Consider the following 19,606-nt stretch of genomic DNA (forward strand, 5'->3'; position numbering starts at 1 on the left):
GATCAGTCCAATGGTAAAATATAAAATGCGTCGCAACAAAGTCTATATACTAAAAATTCGATAAATGATCAATTAATTACTGAATCTATTGACGCTCAAACATTAATATTAACGATAAGCAGTCTACTGCAATGAATGATATCCCTTGTAGTTATATAGTAACATTATAAAATATAAATGTAGCATAATTTTAATGCTTGCGATAAATGACCTTTGGATCGTAGCGTGTTCCGGGCCGGGTTATAGGAGCCCGAAGGTGGCAATGCTCGAAGGACCGTGCGAGAAACTTTTGTACGTCATTGGCATACACACGAACCCTGAAAAGGCCGATGTCCTCTGTACGGTGGATGTGGATCCCGATAGTCCAACGTATTGTCAGGTATCGTCTTCATGTTAAAACGTTTGCTGATTATCGTAGAATAATTATTAATAATTGTAAGCTACAACATAAATTTAAACACGAGGTTTGGAAATGCAGATAATACACAAATTGAGAATGCTAACGGCCGGCGACGAGTTACATCACTCTGGCTGGAATATTTGTAGCAGCTGTCATGGATTGTCCGATCGTAAACGCGATACGCTGGTATTACCATGTCTTATGTCGGACCGAGTGTATCTGATTGATACGAGCAATGAGAAAATGCCCAGAATTAAAAAGGTATCGTATGAATATAAAAGTATACCTCATATATATGACGACATGCGTCTAATTTCTCTCTTTCTATACGCGTTTATATGTATATGTATATGTGTGTATGTATGTACATAATAAAATATAATAAAATAAAATGCAGACGAAATATATAAAATTCGATACAAAAGACATTGTATATCTTGCCAAAATAATTCTTATGATCACAAGGTTTTGGAACCAGAAGAGATGCACAAATACGGGATATCCACACCGCATACTTCTCATTGTCTGCCAAACGGAGAGATAATCATCTCCACCATGGGAAATCTTAATGGTGACGGACTGGGTGAATTTTTCTGCATTGATGCAGAGACCCTACGAACGAGAGGTACATGGACCAAGGGCCAAGAAAAAGCAGCTTTCGGATATGATTTTTGGTACCAACCGTATCACGATACACTCATCGCTACAGAATGGGGTGCACCTAGAGTTTTTAAGAAGGGATACATCCCGAAGGATATTCATGACCCCAGTAAATATATACTTATCGAAGAATTAATTTTATATAATGGGGAAATGCGAAATATCGAGATATGCAGTCATGCAGTCGAATCATCAAATGATTGATGATAATTTGCAGAGATCTATGGCAGAAGTTTGAACGTTTACTCGTGGAACGAACGGAAGCTAAAACAGACCATTAATTTGGGAGATGAGGGAATTGCACCTCTTGAAATAAGGTTCCTTCATAATCCGTTGGCAGCCGAAGGATTCGTCGGCTGCGCGGTAACGTCGAATATTTATCGATTTTATAAAGCGAAGGATAATTCGTGGAAGGTCGAAAAGGTGATTCAGGTACCACCGAAAAAAGTCGAGGGATGGATCATGCCTCTGATGTCAGGTCCGTATCGCTTCTTTTCGTTCAAAATTTGAACGAAGTCTGTGATATCTAAAATTATTGCCAGTAGAGATATTGAACCTGTTGTTCAACATCGCAGGCTTTTTTTGTTGTCTTCTCTCCCCCCTCCCCCCCCCCATAAATTTCCGTTATTCCTTCTTCGTTACCGCTTCTTAGGTATGATCACCGATATTCTGCTGAGTCTAGATGACAAGTATCTATATCTGTCTAATTGGTTGCATGGCGACATTAGACAATATGACATTTCCGATACGAGAAATCCGAAATTAACGGGTCAAGTCTTCTTAGGAGGCTCAATACTGAGCGATTCGCAGGTACGTGTGATACAGGACGAAGAAATGAGCAGTCAGCCCGACCCCGTCTACGTGAAGGGACGTAGATTGTATGGTGCACCGCAAATGTTGCAACTAAGTTTGGATGGACGTCGTTTATACGTAACTACGTCGATTTTTAAACCATGGGACAAACAGTTTTATCCCGAGCTCCTCAAGTAAGTACATTTTTCTTCCTTTTCTTTCTAAAATACAGAACAACGTTTATAATCTGTATTCTTATGTATATGCTGTAATAATATTGGCGTTATTTAGATATGGATCAACGATGGTAAAACTTGATATCGATGTAGAAAAGGGCGGAATGAAGCTCGATTGTCAATTTCTCGTTGATTTCGGCGCTGATAAAAGCGATATTTTACTGGCACACGAGATGAGGTAAGAGATATCCCGTAACTTAGACCTCTATAAAATCAAATCTATAAAATCAAATCAAATCATTTTTTTATAATTTTTTCAATTTTCTAAAGAAATGAAAATGAATTGAAAGAAATTAATCTCTGTCGAAATTTATATCTTGTCAAAAGATAAGAACTCGGAATCTCTCCAGCTTTTTTTTTACTTTTATTTCGATTTTAATTTCGACGAGATTGAACATGTTTGGTTCAATCTCGTAAATCAAATGCTTGTCAATTTCTGTCAAATTGTTGTCAATTTCTGCCAATTTCTGTCAAATTGCTGTCAATTTCTTTTAATTTCTTTTAATTAATTTCTCTCTTAAGTAGAAAGGATGTCATTCCTTATCTCTTGTAACGATTTTAACATGTTAATCTTTACGTAGATATCCTGGTGGAGATTGCACCTCCGATATATGGCTGGCAGAGAAACCTTAACTTTAATGATTAGATTGGAAGAGTAGAGTCAAAGACATTTCAACATCTGTGAAAGTAATAATAATGCAGTAGCTTATATTATAGTATCATAGTTTCGCACGATTTTTCTCCGATGGAATCTCTCGGATTTTTATCATGTAAAAAATTATTCAGAAATGTTCTTTCGATAAGGATAAGAAATATGGGTACAGAGGTAAAGTAATAAAGAATACTCACAGTATACTTTCGTTTGTTTCCATGGTATGGTGCTTATTAATTCCAGCATATTGCATCAAGTAATATAGTAGAGATTTTACATTGTATGAAATTAATGGTGTTACATGGTAGGTAATGAGTTTTTTCTCCGAATTTACACAAATAAAATCCGTCTATGCCAAAATTGTAATTTGTTCGTTGTGTAAAATTTATCGAAATGTTCTGTGTTAGAAATAATTCAAAAGTGTATAGCCACGTATAAAATTTCATTGCTCTTCTACAAAGGATCGCGTTGGCCGATTTTATTTTTGTTTCCGTAACAAAATTTCGTATCATCTACAATACCTAATGACTAACGTAAAATTAAATTTGCACAATTATCTTATAGAATTTCAAAATTCGTGATAAATGTTTGAGAAGAAACGAGTTCTCGTCATTTTACTTCTGCAATATGTGAGAAAATACTTACGCGACAGTATTACTTAAATATTAAAAAATGATTGGGCGAAATATGCGACGCCAGAGAATAGCGAGGACATATCGAATGTCAATGTTGGTTACGAAGCTGATGAATTTCTTCTTTCGCCCGGATTGTCCGATGTTAACGCCATGTTAGAAAAACTCAAACTGAGAATTCAAAAATCGATGCGGCAAACTTTAAAAGCTACACGTGTACTCACTACAGAAATAATTTTGTTAATTTTGTCCCGTTAATCGGCAATAAGTTGCGAGATTAAACGCACGAAATCATTAATTTTTTTAAATACGCACGCATGCACGCGCGTCTAAATGTGTATATACGCGCCGAGTTTGTTTAATTGCATATAACCCAATAATATCAAACTTGTTTTGATCTCTGTTAAACTGAGTCTTTTCTTTTTTTTTTTCATCTCGGTCGAAACATAATGTTGCAATGGGGCATGTGTCATCTACATAATCTCGGATTCTAAATTAATTCTCAAGTGTGCTCGCGCGTATACACCGTACGTATATCTAGAGTTACATCGGTGCAAATATCGATTCAGATATCGATTAAAATGTCAGGTATGTATTCTTTTCCTGACATGATGGCATTACACGACGGCAAGTTCGTGCAACTCGTATTAGCCATCATACGGTAAATGTTGACAGCGCGACTGTTTATCGCAATTACCGTTACCGAAATACTTTTCATCATCTTCATTATCTTCGTCATCGTCATCGTCGTCATCATCGGACTTGCCATCAATATTGTCAGCCGAACTTCTCGCGACTACACCGTTAGCGTAAGAATATATGGCCGATTCTACATTTCTCCCAAAAATTCGTGGCTCTTCCAAAAAAATATTACTACTTGTCCGCATTCAGTCGTTGTATATCCTCATTCTTGTTTCCTCTAAAAGAAAAGGAGGAGAAGGAGGAGGAGAAGGAGGAGGAGGAGGAGGGAGGGGGAGGAGGAAGAGGAGGAGGAGGAGGAGGAGGAGGAGGAAGGAAAGAGATATTCCATCTTGTCGCCAAGACAGTAACAGATCGCAGCCTCATTTTTGAGATAACTATAGAATCGGCATTCGGCATAGTGGGTTTTCAATTGTCGCGTCGGAAAGATCGATCCACGATCGAGCTATGAAACCGACATATTTCCCGGTTATTGCCGGATACTTCACCAGCTGGTTTCGAGCGGAGTGTTTTGCCTCCTACGGCGACATAGAGCGACGTAGGTACGACGGTACGAATTTGAGTACCGTGTGAGACGAGTGTCGAGCCATCGGGGCGCGCAAACGCCAGCCGTCATTCGTTCAGACCCACGGTGTCCAGCCCTCATACAACAAGGCCAGATTATCGTTGCTCTGTGCTTCACGTATCACGTATTCCACCTGTTCGGCCGTGGTATACTTGCGTGACGGTTGCGGATCGCGGCCCTCCAATTTCATACGCACGCGACGCCACACGTTCAGCGCGTAGGCGTTCCGCTCTTGCACGGCTACATAATAAGAAGAGAAAGAGAATAATTGTGTTATAAGCGAAGTGTATCAATCGATAGACAGAACACAAGATTAGAACCTACCCTTGCCCGTAGTCGGATCTCTGGTCAATACTGTCCCCTTCCTCGGACTCGGGCATACGCTGTTCTGTCGCACCAACTTGCCCTTCTTCCTCTTCTTTCTCTTCCTCGGCAGATTGCCTGTTGCAGGCTTCTCCGCGCTTTTCGTCGAATTTAACTTGCGCTCACTCGCAAACTCCAGCAATCTATTGTACAGACTAGGCACTTTGATCGCCATCGCCTCCAATTCTTCCTTCATCGCCATACCGCGAGCAGAATCGAAATTCTCGGCTTCCAGTTCCTTCACTGCAGCCGAAATATTCTCCGTGAAAGACCGATAGGCAAACAGATAATCCTGCAGACCATCGATATTCTCCTGCTTGGCCATTGTCTTTAGCAACGCTCTAACGTCCGACATTAATCGGTGATGCTCGGCGAGTACGTTCTGCAGATTCATCACTCGCTCCCTTAAATAGTCTTCGGCCGTAAAGAGAGCCTCTTGTTTCTCCTGCAATTTTTTCTGAGTGTCGATTATCGCCTCGGATACCATTTTCTCGGCCTGCTTCAACCATGTGGCATCCACGTTGTTCTCCAACTGCAGCAGCTGTACAAGGCTCTCCTCAGTCATGGTAACGGTAATGTTCAGGTTGACCGTCAACAGACAACTCTCCTCCCAGTGCTTGATCAATTTGACTAGGTTGGTATCGTGCGTTACACTCTCCGAGGTCCTGGTTCTCAGAGCCTCGTAGTGCAGTATGGAATTGCACGTATTGACTACCATCGCGGCTAAATTGTGCTGTCTAGTCAATTTATCGCACGACGATAATACCGCGTTGTCGAACGCGGACATGACTTCGCCCAGTGCTGGATTGGCGCCGGCAGCCCATTTGAGACGTTGTACAGCACTCGAAATGAGATTCTGTTGTTGCTCGCGTGCTTCGCATACTCGCGACTGCAAGTTTGACAATTTCGCTGCCTTTTTTCGTAACTCGAGCATGAAGGTAGAGCGATCTAAAAGAAACAAAGAAATTATTTCTGATTACTTGGTTAAAACTTGGTTAAAACTTAAAACAGACGACAGTTTAATTTTAATTCGTTAAACCTCTCTTGCGGGAGGTTCCGTACCGTAGCGGTAAAATAAACGATATAGCAATCGATTAAAGGACTCACTCAAACGATTCATAGGATGCATCGGATTCATTGGATTCATTGGATTGATATTGGGTCTCATCATTAGAACATCTTCGTACAACCAATGATAAGCTGTCTGCTGAAGTTGAAGTCTCTGAAGACTGATCCTGGCTACCTTGGCGCTCTGTTGCGCCAATCTAGCAACCTGTTTCCGTCGCCAAGTGCTTTCCAAAGTGCTATTCAACGCACTCCCTTGCGTAAAGACCGAGCCTGAGAACAATCCCCTCTTCAAGCACAAATCTACCATCTTTCGACACAGCTCCTCTAGCGAGACCTTGCTTTCTGCTCCAATATCTCTCTGTTCGATCTCGGTAGTTACATTCAGGCCCATTCGCTGCAGCAGAAAACACAGGGCGATCGCCAATGTCTGCGTCGTCACTCCGAGCAATTGCCTCGAAACATAATCGGCAGTGAATAATCGGACGGGCTTGTTAAGCCGTTCATCATCATATATGTTTGCCAAGCCGCCCTTGAATGCGGTAGCAATGTCCCTGCACATCATAAAGAACTCTTGTATAGTATGCAATCTCTTGATTAGAAATATATCTTCGAGAACTTGTCGGATCGCCTTGTTGAAAATGGGCACCGACATCTCCTTGGCCTCGCGTATCTGATCAATCTTTTTCCAATTCATCGGAATGTCCAAGGTGCTCAGGATAGCCACTAAGGCGTTACCTTCCATTTGCACTTTTTCAAACAAACCATTGAAACCCATTAGTAACATTTGACCTGGCGTTAGACTTTCCTCTTGATTCAAATCTTGAACTTCCGCCTGTCGCGACAATAACGCCTCGAATCGCAATCTTATGTTATTCACTATATTTTGTACTACCGCGTGGGGGCTCTCCATCTCCATCACAGTGAACCGGAGATGCATCTCAAGCTGCGCCAGAATATCACCGAGCGGTATTCCGGTCAGTATTATAATCTCGTCGAGTTCGCTTATCATTCGCATGACACTCGGTTCCTCCGTGACGATAGTCTTCATCGCCTCCGGTAATATGATAGTTTGGAAGTTGTAATTAAGATCCTGTAGACCTTTGTAAATACAATCGGCGCTTCTCAAACACTTGAATATCAGCGCAATCTTGGGATCGGTATTGTTGATCTTGTGGCTCTCTGGTATCAGCGTGATAAACTCGACAATCAACGACGACACCAGACGCATGTCGTCCAGGAACCAATCCCCCTCGCGGGATGTAAGATCCACTAAGCAATCTCCGGCGCACTTGGCAGCGCCCTCCATCATCAAATATCGCATGTTCAAGGAACAAAGCGCGGTGATATTGACACATTCGAACGCTTTCTCCGCACCCTTTTCTCGCCGTAAAAATCCGGTAATTTGTGCTCTTGACTCGGCATACGCTTTCTCAATTCTATTGCCGGCTTCCGGCAAGCCTTGGGATACTGTCCTCTCATAAGCTTTCTTGTATCTCTCGCTAGACTCATTCAAGATCGCTTCCATCTGATACGAAAAGGTTATTATCTGCTGAACCTGCGGATTGCTCGGATTGATTGGATTTAGACTGGCTTCGAATCGCACCATGATTTCGTGACACGCCTCGACGGTACCCGTGGCTAACAGCTCGCTCGCCCAAGTGTGATAGAGCACGACACGGTGTTGCGACAGAATGCTTAGAGGATACAGGTTGCAGATGGCGGAATATTGACTCAACAGCTCTAAACATTTGCTTATGGAGAAGGCCTGGTCGGTAGCCAGTTGCATCAGTTCGTTTTCCGACTGTTCGCATTGTACTATCATCTGACTTTGTCCGGCGTTTTGCAGAAATTCCTTCACAAGGTCGAACACTACATGATCTTGTTGATTAGTCAAGTTTCCCAATTCCGCCAGCCATTGTCCTAGTTGAGAGCCTCGTACTGCGGCCAGCGCGATCTAAAAAAAAATACAAATCATCAAACAAAGTATCGAAGAAACATTATATAATCGAGATTAATCTCGAGATTTGCGGGAATGCTTTGGTTTTTGTAGAATCGAGATTGCGGTTATACTCGAGAACGCCAACTCACATTATGCATATTTATCTGTTTCTCGCACTCCTCTATCTTCTCCTTCAAGCCTGCCTTTGCCTTCTCGTGAGAATCTCGTGCTCGTTTGAATGAATTGTATCGCTTAACTAGCGAATATAACGCGTGATTCCGACCGATTGCCTGCGCCTCTTTTACTAGCGCGAGCTGCTGATGTCGATCCTGCAGTAAATCTTGGCACTGACGCGACGCTTCGGTCGCCTCGATCCAGCTGTTCAAGTGATGGCACAGCAGCGGCAAGTTTTTTGCCAATTCATCTCTGAATTCCATCCCATGAAAGTATTACAAGTTATTATACAAGGAGGATAAATGCAAGGATAAATGCAAATAACGATATAATAGAGATACAAGTTGAAGTACGAAAAAGAAGCTAAGTTGAGTCTTTTTCATCACTATCGAAGTCTTTTACCACAGCTTCAGTAGTGGATGTTGAAAGGGAAGAAAAGAAATATATATTTGTGAGAAGAGAAATGTATGTTTTTTTAAATGCATTTTAAATAGTAGGAAAGTAAAATAGGAATATTGTTCTCTCACCGATTAGCTAGCCATTCGGCGCGCATCTCCGCCGTTCTTACTGCAAACATTGCACGCGTGAGCTCCTGCTCCAACTGTTTTCTTCCAACGCCAGTACATCTAGCTCTAGCCTGGCAAGCACCGTAACTTGCTATGCTAGTGTCCGCGCCCGCCCGCCAATCTACCAAAGGATCGTAGACGAACGCCTCCAGCAAGGTCAACAGCGTCTCGCGGCCTCTACGCATCACTCTTAGAGTATGCTCGGAAGCGAACCTAAATATACCCTGGACATAAATAACGATTAGAGTAATGGTAATTACTCTACCATATGTACATATATACTGTTCATAATGGATGCATAGTTGGAGCATTGCTATAGGAGAATACAACAACACGATCATGATTGTGCATACGTTCATCTCCCATCGATCTTTTACGATTGCGGGCAAGCCGCTGATAGCGCCGGCTGATAATTTAATATGGCAGTTCTGTCTTTGCCAGGGAAACTACTAAATGAGTAGATAAGTAAAAGCACTCTTGAATGGATACCAGCGTGTCATATCTGCCGAATCGTTTTGTATCGATCTACGCTCTCATGTGCGAGAGATATCGCAGCTATTGTGAAGGCTAACGCCGCATCATTAACAACTAAACTACATTCCAAATAATTAATTTGTTTCCTCTCTCTAAAAAGTGACGAAACAAACGCGAGGTATCGTTATTTTTTCGTTTTGAAAGCTAGAATTGCTGCTTATATTTGCAGAAATTAATTTATTTCGAATATTTCGTAGGTTTACGTAATCGTAATGCACAATTCGCAGTATACCTTGACATTTTATAGAGTACCATCGAAAATCCGTTTCTTTCCGTGTGTATATACGCGTATGCGTACGAAAGGTAAGTAATATTAGCAGTATTAGCTGACTGATCGTTTTTCACATATTTCACATATTTTTGTACAAGTCATTCCGATGATTTTACAAAACTGAAAAAAATCTTGTAAGACACAAATAGCCATGACTGATGTATAAAGTGTGCCACGAAGACATATAATATATCCTCAGTTTAATTTCTCTGTAAATGGATGCATCCAGATGCAAGTTTTCTTATTCCTAAAAGAATTATTACTATATATTCTTCGATCATTTTTAAGAGAAACTTTAATGGGAAGCTGTAAAAATCTTATATGTTTAAATTCAAGTGGAAACTGTTTGAAAAACTGCTTGAAAAATTGTTTTTTAAAAATTTAAAACATACATATGCGCACATAATGTACGTAAATTTCTTTTCAGAACTGTGTATTCGTATTTGGAGGAAAGCGACATTACTGAAATGAACACGGCCGATTTGTCGGAAGCAAACAGCACCGATGAACAGAACAGTTACGTGTTATGGATCTTGCTGGATTGTTTCCTGTTTGTTGCAATCATATTGGGAAATATCTTGACAATATTGGCCATTACGTGGGCTCGTAAGCTCCGAAGCGTCGTTTCGAATTACTTTATCCTAAACCTAGCGGTGTCGGATCTTATGGTGGGCATAACGGTACCGTATCATTTGGCGTTTTACGTGGATAGTGCGTTACACCGCAACAAGTTGGTGTGCATCTCGCGTTTCGTCATGTTTATCTTAGCGTGCGGCGGGAGCATATACAATCTCATAATGATCGCGATAGACCGATACGTTGCTATCGTGCATCCACTGAGCTATAACGTATACGCGACCAAAAGACGCGTGCTGATGATTATAGTCGTCGCTTGGATATGCACTATGGGCGTGTCATCGATTCCGATATATTGGAATGGGTTCGATAAGTCACATTCGTGTGAATTGGAAACGGTATTGCCGAGGTACACCACATCTATCACTATTCTATCACTATTCTTCGTTTTTCAGTCAATATTCCATGCGTAACCATAATAGCTGCGTAACACATTTATTATTTCACATTCAATAATTGTCGTAAAAAGAAAATTAATTGTTTTTGATCGATCAATTTATTATTTCAAAGCAGCTGCTCATGCGCGACTGTAAAAATTTATATCATAAATTAATACGTTATTTTGGTAGATATTACATAGTGGCTATACAGATACCGGCATTCTTTCTCAGTTGGATAGCAATGTTTCTGCTATATTGGAAAATTTGGAGAGAAGCGCATATGCACGCGCGTCGCATGAACCTTGGCATCATTCCGAATATCACTGAGAAAAACGATAGCAAAAGCGTACAGGTATAGTATATGACGTCTTAACTCAAGGCAGAAAACTGAATTTGCTGCAGAGATGAATTAAAAGTTTTACAAGTGTAGCAATATTAATGAGTGATAATAATAATAATGATGTTCGGATTAGGTGGTATTGCTGATATTGGGCTGTTTTTCCATCTGTTGGTTTCCTTATTTTATCATAGTTTGCATGCGAACCTTTGATTGGAAAACAAAGTCGTTAACGATTTGGTACAAATCTACATTCGCATTGGCCATTGCCAACAGCGGAATGAATCCCTTCATATACGCGTGGAAAAATACCAACTTTCGTAAGGCCTTTCAAAAGATTTTACATTTTAAATCGCCCAATAGCAATTTCAATTCCAGTTTCAAAATGTACTTGGAAAAACAACGAAAGTTAAATAACCAGGCAGATAATCAGCATACAAATACAGGAAGAAACAACAAATGTTCACTCGAGCGCCAATCTGATCATGCAGAAGAAAACAGAATAGAGAACACAATTTTTTAAATATCATTCGTCTTATCATTTAACTAAAAGCTATCTAATAGAAGAACAAATTGTAAATTATTTCATTTTCCTTCAATCTTTTATCTCCCCCCCCCCCTCTCTCTGTCTCTCTCAACTGAAAATATTAAAATAAAGAAATTATAAACGTACATAAAGAATTAACACGAGAGACATTTGTCTGGTGCAAAATTAAAACGTTTCGAGTGCGGTGTAAAAATTTTCAACATCGATGAAATTTCCGAGGGTATTAAAATTTCATAATCGTAATTGGACTTTTGTTATAATTAGAATTAAAAGATACCAATTATTTGTTATTTCTTCATCTTATTAAGAAATATTTTCTCGATAAGATTATCAGAAGACGTACCTCGACTCCGGTTACTCCTAAAGCCGTTTTAATATTTGGCGTCATGCGGAACGGCACCTTTTCCGGGACACGTAGAGTTTTTCCCTTCTCAAAGCAGACATTGTAATCAATGTGTACAACTTCGCCGGTATTAAGATCAACGAGAACGTTATCCAAATGCCTGTCGCCTAAACCTATGATGTAGCCAATGATGGACATTACAGCAACAGAATATGAGTAGTTCTTGGTAGCTTGCCACCAGCTGCCGACGTTGATACTGTTACACCAGATCTCTCTGCAATGCATGAGAAGATAAAGGGAAAATAAATACAGAAAAAAAGAAAAAGAGAATAGATGTCGAAAGTATCCGATTGAAAAGTATGCTAATGCCCGTTTTTATTACAACTAACTTTGCCAGTAGATCCTTCGGAGTCTCCCTCATTAATTCCTCCAAAACTTTTTTCAGCACATGAATAGGCCACTCCTTTCGGTTCTCCAAGCCGATCCCGCATTCTTTCAACAATGGCGTCAACTTGTTGTAAAACAGTTCCGACGGTCGCATAATAGCAGAATTGCCGCCACCGGTCTTGCTGACGGCGCACTCACGCTGCTGCCATCGCTTATAAAGTATAAACAGTGGCGTAACGCCATCGACCCACTGAATGAGACCGGATCTGGGACCTAAAGGGATCACTGAATAGTGCCGCGCCCTGTAGACCTTGGTATCGCTATTCTTTGACATCATGGTGTTACATATACTCAGGAATTGCATTATCCTCTCGTCTAGATGCAGATCCTCTAGTCCCTTGAATAAATACGTATAAACGTGGCCATCGGACCCGTGGAATATCAATTTTTTAGGCTTTGTCTTCGTCGGTAGAATCTGAACATTATTGTCCACCGACATAATGGTGACGATTCTGTTATCGATGGCAGCGACGCCCGGCATGGCGATACGGGTGTCCTTCAGATTAGCCAGAATAGGACTGATGTCCATCATTGACAGAGAATAAGCGGCTCGTCGGTGTACGCGTTGCGCTAACTTGGTTTCCAAATGTTTCAAGGCCAAACTGGCCATTTGGGGCTTTGCTGGATTCTTGGGATTGTTCAATCGATTTATCACCTCCTCTATAGAAGCACCAAACTTCTCCTGAAAAGTCTTCTCGTGTGGCGTCTCGGCAGATACAGACGTCATAGATAGCAGATTCTCTAATATAAATGTAATTGGCTTCAAAATAATCCTATGCTTTTCCGCGATCAATTTATCCTTCTCTTCGAGCGTAAGCCATATATTGTCCTGCACCCGCTGAATCTCAATTTCTAGCTGCTCGAATCGTTTGGTAATCTCGGTGTGATGTTGACACAATGTTGCCAACCACAGTTCGTCCCACAACAATGTGATTCGTCTGAGCTCCTTCACTAGCACTTTCACTTGAATCACCGAATCCTGTATACGATTCGAGAGACAATCGACCAACTGCGAGAAATAGGAATCCATGAAACTCTCATGTTCGTCGTTATATGCAATTGCTTCCGCTACTGTCTTTTCTTCATCGTCATCATCGTCCTCCTCTTTCTCCTCTTCATTCTCCTCCTCCTCCTCCTCCTCCTCCTCCTCCTCCTCCTCATCCTCATCCTCCTCCTCCTCTTCCTCCTCCTCCTCCTCATCCTCATCCTCATCTCCCTCATCCTCCTCTTCCTCCTCGTCCTCCTCTTCCCCGTCATTATTCTCCTCTCCTTCTTTTCTCTCTCGTTCCTCTATGACAGCACTCAAATCTACATCATTCTGCGAGCTATCATTGTCATCGGGCTTTTCATAAGGGCTAACGACCTTGCCGTACATCTTCTTCTGCCCGGATACCGCGCCCACCACGGCCGGGAACGTGATCAAATGCGGCGAATTCTCGGCCACTCGGCACAACAGCTCGGATACCTGAGTCCTCACGTACGTCTCGGGATGACTGAGTCTCGAAAATAACTGCGGTATAATCTCTTTCCATGGCGCGGTCGGGGTTGTCGAGAGACCGGCTTCGAGAACATTCTGCAATTCGAGAGCGTGCTTCACCACGAGTCTCAGTAATCTCAACGTTGCCGTGATGGTGTCGCACTCGTTGCTGTCATTATTTGCTAATTGTAAGTATTTGAAATACGCGTTCGCTGAAAGCTCGTAATACGAATAGATCCTTTTCTGCGCCTGTCGCCAGATGTCGACCAGCATACCGAGATGTTCGTTGCTGGCGTGACTTAAGACCGATACGTTCCTCAGTTGATTCTCTATCATGTCAGATGTGTTTATGTCATTCATGTCGATATCACCCTCGTCTTCGGGTATGGTTTTGTTCTGGCTTAGTATAGAAAAAATGGTGTTGAGATCAGTTTCGGCTATATCCATCGGCAGTAACGACTGTATATTTATCCGATCAGTATCCGTCAATTGACCAGAATTGGAGTTGTCCACAATCTTTCGGCCCCACTTGTAACACCAAGCGGCAAAACTAGACCAGGCTCGCGGCAGATCCGGACACTGATTCACGCCAAGTTGCATCAATTTACCGATTATCATGTCCGACGTAGGAATCAGATCGATCGTCTCGCCAAACAGTTTGTCCATCAGGCCGTCGTTGTGCATAGCTTCGAATCGGAGCAATTCCTCCAATTGAGGATTCTCCTTCACGTTTGTGTCCTGTTGTATCCACTTACCCAGGGTAAGCAAAAGCTTGGTTCCCGTTTCCCGTAAATCAGCAGACTGCTCGCCACTGACGATCGCTTGCGAGATCCCCAACGCGGTCACGCAACACATTCTTAAAGCCTCGCTCGTTTTCTCCATGTCATACAATAATTTCGACAATTCTCTGAATGCGCGCATACTACTCTTAGTCCATTTCACGTGGATAGGCCCGTTCAGCATACCGCTTGTGATCTCAGTGAAAGTGCAAGCGGTCGAATTCTCCAATCGAATGAGGTCTTGCTCCGATTTCAAGTACTTGATCATCTCACGTTTCGCTAAATTAAAGTTGCCTTCTTTCCTGGCCGTTCTGACAACATGTAATCGTAGACTGTCCACCTCCGTAGAGCCGCTGTCGCACGCTTGATCCAGATACTCAGACCACCACAATACCTGCGTTAAAATGTTGGAATTGATGTTATTCACTTTATCAACCTTGAATAATTCGAAAACGTTCTTGTCCTTCTTGCCGCGCGATATGTTCTTCAATCCCGTCGCAGAATATTGAAGCAGTATAGCATCACTGAGATACTCCGACGGCACGTTCCGCAATCCGTCCTGCATCACCTTGGCGGCAACCTTTTGGCATCTCTCGATAATACTATCGTCAAACGAATCATCGAATTCATTAAGGCGAATTCTGAGCGCAACGTTCGTCAAACTGTTGCTGCACGCAGCCAGCGTTTTCGCGCAGCTCCAATTACTTTTCTTCTCCAGCAGGTTCCAATTCGACAACTCATCCAAGGAGATCAGTTTGCCTTCCTCGAATTTTTTCAGACAATCCGCCTGCTGCGGAACAATATTTTCTGCAATTTGCTTCCTCACGGCGGTATAATTCTCTTGCGTCAGCATCTCGGTCTCTCGTGATTTCCATTCCACTAATCCAGACCAGTCACTGACCGCTTTATAACAATTGGAAAGTCTTTGCATGCAGAAGCCCAGCACTTGACTGTCGCTCTCGAGTCTCGCGGTTCTGCCGCCTTCGTCATCATTTGTTTTAACGTGATCATGATCGTCGACGATCTGCTTGTAGGCATCCGCCGCTGACTCGTAACGCCCGGCGGCTTCCTCCATCGCTGCTTTCAACCAGGAAAACTGTCTGTCCTTGCTCTTGGTGTAAAGATAAAGCCCCTGTAACGCCTCCGCTTCGCCGAGTGCGACCATCGCCTGCGTAGTCCATAATGTTGCCCTCTCAAATTCGATTCCTTGCGTATTATCAGTATTGCTCAAATCCTCTAGTAATCTCTGACCGTTTCGCAACGCACTCGTTGCTAGGCCGGAGTGCAACGAGACTACGCATAAGGCCAATCGTATGCGATTCAGCCATTCCTTGCACGTCGACTTGTTCGTATGAAAGAAGGTTCTGACTGGTTTTGACAGTGGTAAGAGCGCCATCGCGCAACCATCGGCCGCATTGTGAATCACCCTTTCGAGATGTTCCAGGAACTCGACGAAGAGTCGTACTCGCGTGTGCTCGTGCAAGATGCGATCTAATTCCTGGTTCTCTAATCCCTGCTTCTTCATCACGTCTAGGTTGTGGCACGATATTTCACGAGCCAGAATCTTCAGAGCACTCTCGATTGACGTAAACGTTTCCTGTGGCTTCCCCAGAGAAGTGCGCAGCTTGTTGAGGACACAATGTTGCGCTGCCTCGAAACCGCTCCAGAAAAACAGAAACGAACAATTTGCCAATGCCAAATCATACATTCTCGCTGTAGTTCCGTTCTCTGGTCTGCATGGAGAAACATTTCATGTGATTATTATCGTTTTCGCGAAAAAATAATCTCGGGTAAAGAGTACTTACACAGCTGGCCAACATAAAGTAAATATTTCCGATAACCCAGATGCGTCGAGATAATGTTCTTGCAGTAGAAACGCCATGTACGTTTTGAAATGCTGTGTTAACAATTCCCCATTGTTGTTACTTCGCATATGCAATCTTTGAGCGAGAATCAACGATTCTGTCGAATAAGTCACGATCTCTCGCACTTTCTGCATCACACAACAGTCAAGACAACATTTAAATATAGAAAACATTTAAATATGAAATGAGAAAGAGATATTAACTCGACAAATTTGGATAAAACTACATTCAGAAAGATTGCACTTACCTTGGTGTCTGAGAATAAATGCTGTTTGTTCAATTTTGATAAAACAATGTTAATGGGCATACACATTAGCAGCGCGCCGTATTTTTCGCGGATCGTTTTGTTGCACGAAGTCAAATGCAAAGTCGCTAGGTCCACAATACTCAAATAGGTCTCTTGCTTCCATACCACATCTTTTGCGGTCATTAACATTTCAAAGAGATTGCATGCTGCGCTCGCAACATCATCATTCGTTGTAGCGCCACAATTGATTAAACTCGCAATTATACTTTGACATTCCTGAGTTTCGCTCAAGATTCCGATATATTTTTCAGACTGTATGCAAATCTCTTGCAACCAAGTGGACAAAAGGAGCAAAGTGCATGCGGGCGTATTTTTGTTATATGTCTTTGCTATCAAATTGAGAATTATAGACAAATGACCGCTGGCTGGTGACGTAGTCGGTACATCCAAAGTCCCGGGAAACATATCCATCGGGCGAGAAGCGGTAGTACCTGTTATCAAGCTGGAGCTTGAAACGAAGTGATTGTACCTGTTAACATACACACACACACACACAAAAATCGACACACACGTTAAAATTATGTATTCATTCATTAAACTATCGAAAGAGAGTATTAGAAGTAGTAAGTTTCATTCTACCTGGAACAATGCGCATAGAGCAAATACAGAATATTATATTGCAAAAACGGACTTGCTGTAGACAGTGCAGTGTCGTATGGTTTTAACCTGACTGCGAGAAGTTCCAAGATACTGGGCTTTAAAGCCCACATTCCAATAATCGAATTACTTGCGTTTGCTAAAAAAAGGTATAAAAGCTCTTATTACACATTTTCTCGTTCTTTTTATACATTTGCGATTATAGCAGCGTGTATATGCTCACCTATGTCCGAAAGCGCCCGTAAGATGAACGTAACTACAATCTCAACGTCGCTTTTCGTATATTGTAAATCATTCAACGGATTGTCTGCAACCAAAATATCTATATCGGATAGTATAAGTTTGTAAGCTATTTCCAAATCTGCTAATATATAGCGATAAGATTCCTGTAATAACGGAATATTCTTTAGACTCAGAAGACTGTGATATACGCTCAAACTCGCATTTTGAATGGTAATGGAATTTCGGAATCTTAATTTTAGCAGCATCGAATTCTTGCCAAGTAACGTGTGCACCAATTCCAATGGCAGGTTCGCAGATACCTCCTTTATTATTTTTGATACGATGCTCAACATGGAGATAATGGTATCGTCCCAAAAGATGTTAACTCTTTGTAACTGAAGATCGATAAATTTATAGAGAAGCTCGTGATTCTTTGTTACTCGGCTTTGAAGATAACCAAGGAGCAAGAAGGCGCATTCATTCGCGACTACAATCAATTCTTCCTTTTCTTCCGACAAGTTTTCAATCTGTTTGACTTTTGGCTCCATCGATCGCATTACACTCATTAACAACTGTCCTTTCTCCTTGGACAGAACGTTTCCTTTATCGGAAGCTATCTTGAAATTCTTCTTATCATTTTTCTTATTTATAGTCAATGACTTTATCGTCTTAATAAGATTTTCCTCGGTAACGTCGTCTTTACTAAAATGTTTGGAAAGTATCTCGACATGTTCTTGCGACGAACTCATATTTCTTACATATTTGATCAAATTTTCTGGATTATTAGATATCTTGAGCCAAGTGTCGTTATCCTCTTCCAATTCGATCGCTTTTACAACGGTCTTTAGCATTTTCGATAGACAATTCGTTAGGAAAGACCATTGTACGTTGGGTGCAAGATTTGGATTCAGATGCTCAGCTACGCTCTTCGTTACCGTATTAAAGACGGATATTAACGACGTAATTCGCAGAATGCATTCCCTCGGTGTCGGGGATCCATCATCGCCGGGCGAAGTACGACCGGATTCGGGCGAATTCAATTCCTCGTCATAACTTTCCATATCCTCCAAAAATTGTCCTAGTAACGTTAGAGTAAACTGCAGATCCGCTATCCAGAACGAGCGCAACTTTTGCAAACATCGACTCGCGTAAATGACAACTGACTTTTGTTGCGTGGAATCGATGTGCCAACCCACAAGTATGTCCACAGTATCGCGAAAGTGGTTCGTGAATGTTTCTGGATAAGAATCTATGATGAGTAATATAGCATCCACAGTTGCTACCAGTAAGTCTGCTCTGTCGACATTCTCTAATATTGATTGTAACTGGGACATCATCGGCTATAATAACATAATTACAAAAAATTAGTTAATATCTATTGTTATGTTGAAATGAAAGCAAATAATTAGAAATTATCGAAATTTTTAATATATGAACATAAATATATTTTTATTTACCATGGAGAATTCTTTCAATTTTGATATCTCAGAGTCCATCTTGAGCGTCTCGATAAGTGATTTCATTAACAGGCATTTTACATCATCTTTATGCTCCAATGAATATTTATTAAAAATCCAGTCCATGTATCTAGAAAATACAAACAAGTTTTGTACTGTTTTTTCTTACTGTTCAAATCACATGTGTGTTGGAGGAATAAAGAGATACAGAATATATCTTTTACATATAGGAATGTGAACATACCTTTTAAAATCTTGTTCCACCACATATCCAATTCGACCCAAACACTTTGCAACCTGCTGTTTTGCCTCCTGACCAGGACCAGAGTGCAAGAAATCTAACAGACTTTCACAAATAGTTTCCAAGTTCCGTCGTATGTATCGTTGATTTTCATGTGCGACGATACTTTCTTGCACTTGCTTGCAAAGTACCATGAGATGATCGTAATCATCTTCACGGCATAATCGTCGCAAAAGCTTAGAAATTCTCGAATCCTCTAAAACAAGAGAGAGAGAGAGAGAGAGAGATTTCTTTAAAAAATAAAATTCCAGCAAAACAAACACAAATATTATATGCACACACACACACACACACACACACACACACACACACACACACACACATAGACACACACACACACACACACACACACACACACAC

The 19,606-nt window shown here is 41.5% G+C and overlaps 2 protein-coding genes across 2 annotated transcripts in view; one reads left to right on the forward strand and one right to left on the reverse strand.

Moving 5' to 3' along the window:
* LOC105624229 (selenium-binding protein 1-A) overlaps window positions 1-2,941 on the forward strand; it is a 7,513-nt gene extending 4,572 nt beyond the window's left edge. Inside the window, exons 2-8 of the mRNA XM_012205588.1 lie at window positions 232-379; window positions 479-661; window positions 866-1,169; window positions 1,278-1,538; window positions 1,713-2,046; window positions 2,144-2,266; window positions 2,670-2,941. Coding sequence (XP_012060978.1) covers window positions 263-379; window positions 479-661; window positions 866-1,169; window positions 1,278-1,538; window positions 1,713-2,046; window positions 2,144-2,266; window positions 2,670-2,721 — 1,374 coding nt within the window. The 5' untranslated portion in view covers window positions 232-262 and the 3' untranslated portion in view covers window positions 2,722-2,941. The remainder of the gene's footprint in view (window positions 1-231; window positions 380-478; window positions 662-865; window positions 1,170-1,277; window positions 1,539-1,712; window positions 2,047-2,143; window positions 2,267-2,669) is intronic.
* Window positions 2,942-4,691: 1,750 nt separating this feature from the next.
* The window catches only part of LOC105624230 (serine/threonine-protein kinase SMG1), a 16,279-nt gene continuing 1,364 nt past the window's right edge, over window positions 4,692-19,606 (reverse strand). Inside the window, exons 3-16 of the mRNA XM_012205589.1 lie at window positions 19,190-19,442; window positions 18,946-19,075; window positions 17,490-18,828; window positions 17,249-17,405; window positions 16,610-17,138; window positions 16,303-16,490; window positions 13,544-16,230; window positions 12,184-13,345; window positions 11,795-12,068; window positions 8,708-8,970; window positions 8,156-8,432; window positions 6,107-8,021; window positions 4,961-5,947; window positions 4,692-4,876 (exon numbers count right to left, since the gene is read on the reverse strand). Of these exons, the coding sequence (XP_012060979.1) occupies window positions 4,692-4,876; window positions 4,961-5,947; window positions 6,107-8,021; window positions 8,156-8,432; window positions 8,708-8,970; window positions 11,795-12,068; window positions 12,184-13,345; window positions 13,544-16,230; window positions 16,303-16,490; window positions 16,610-17,138; window positions 17,249-17,405; window positions 17,490-18,828; window positions 18,946-19,075; window positions 19,190-19,442 (10,346 nt within the window). The remainder of the gene's footprint in view (window positions 4,877-4,960; window positions 5,948-6,106; window positions 8,022-8,155; window positions 8,433-8,707; window positions 8,971-11,794; window positions 12,069-12,183; window positions 13,346-13,543; window positions 16,231-16,302; window positions 16,491-16,609; window positions 17,139-17,248; window positions 17,406-17,489; window positions 18,829-18,945; window positions 19,076-19,189; window positions 19,443-19,606) is intronic.

The sequence above is a fragment of the Atta cephalotes genome (assembly GCF_000143395.1).
Source record: "Atta cephalotes unplaced genomic scaffold scaffold00075, whole genome shotgun sequence".
NCBI lineage: Eukaryota > Metazoa > Arthropoda > Insecta > Hymenoptera > Formicidae > Atta > Atta cephalotes.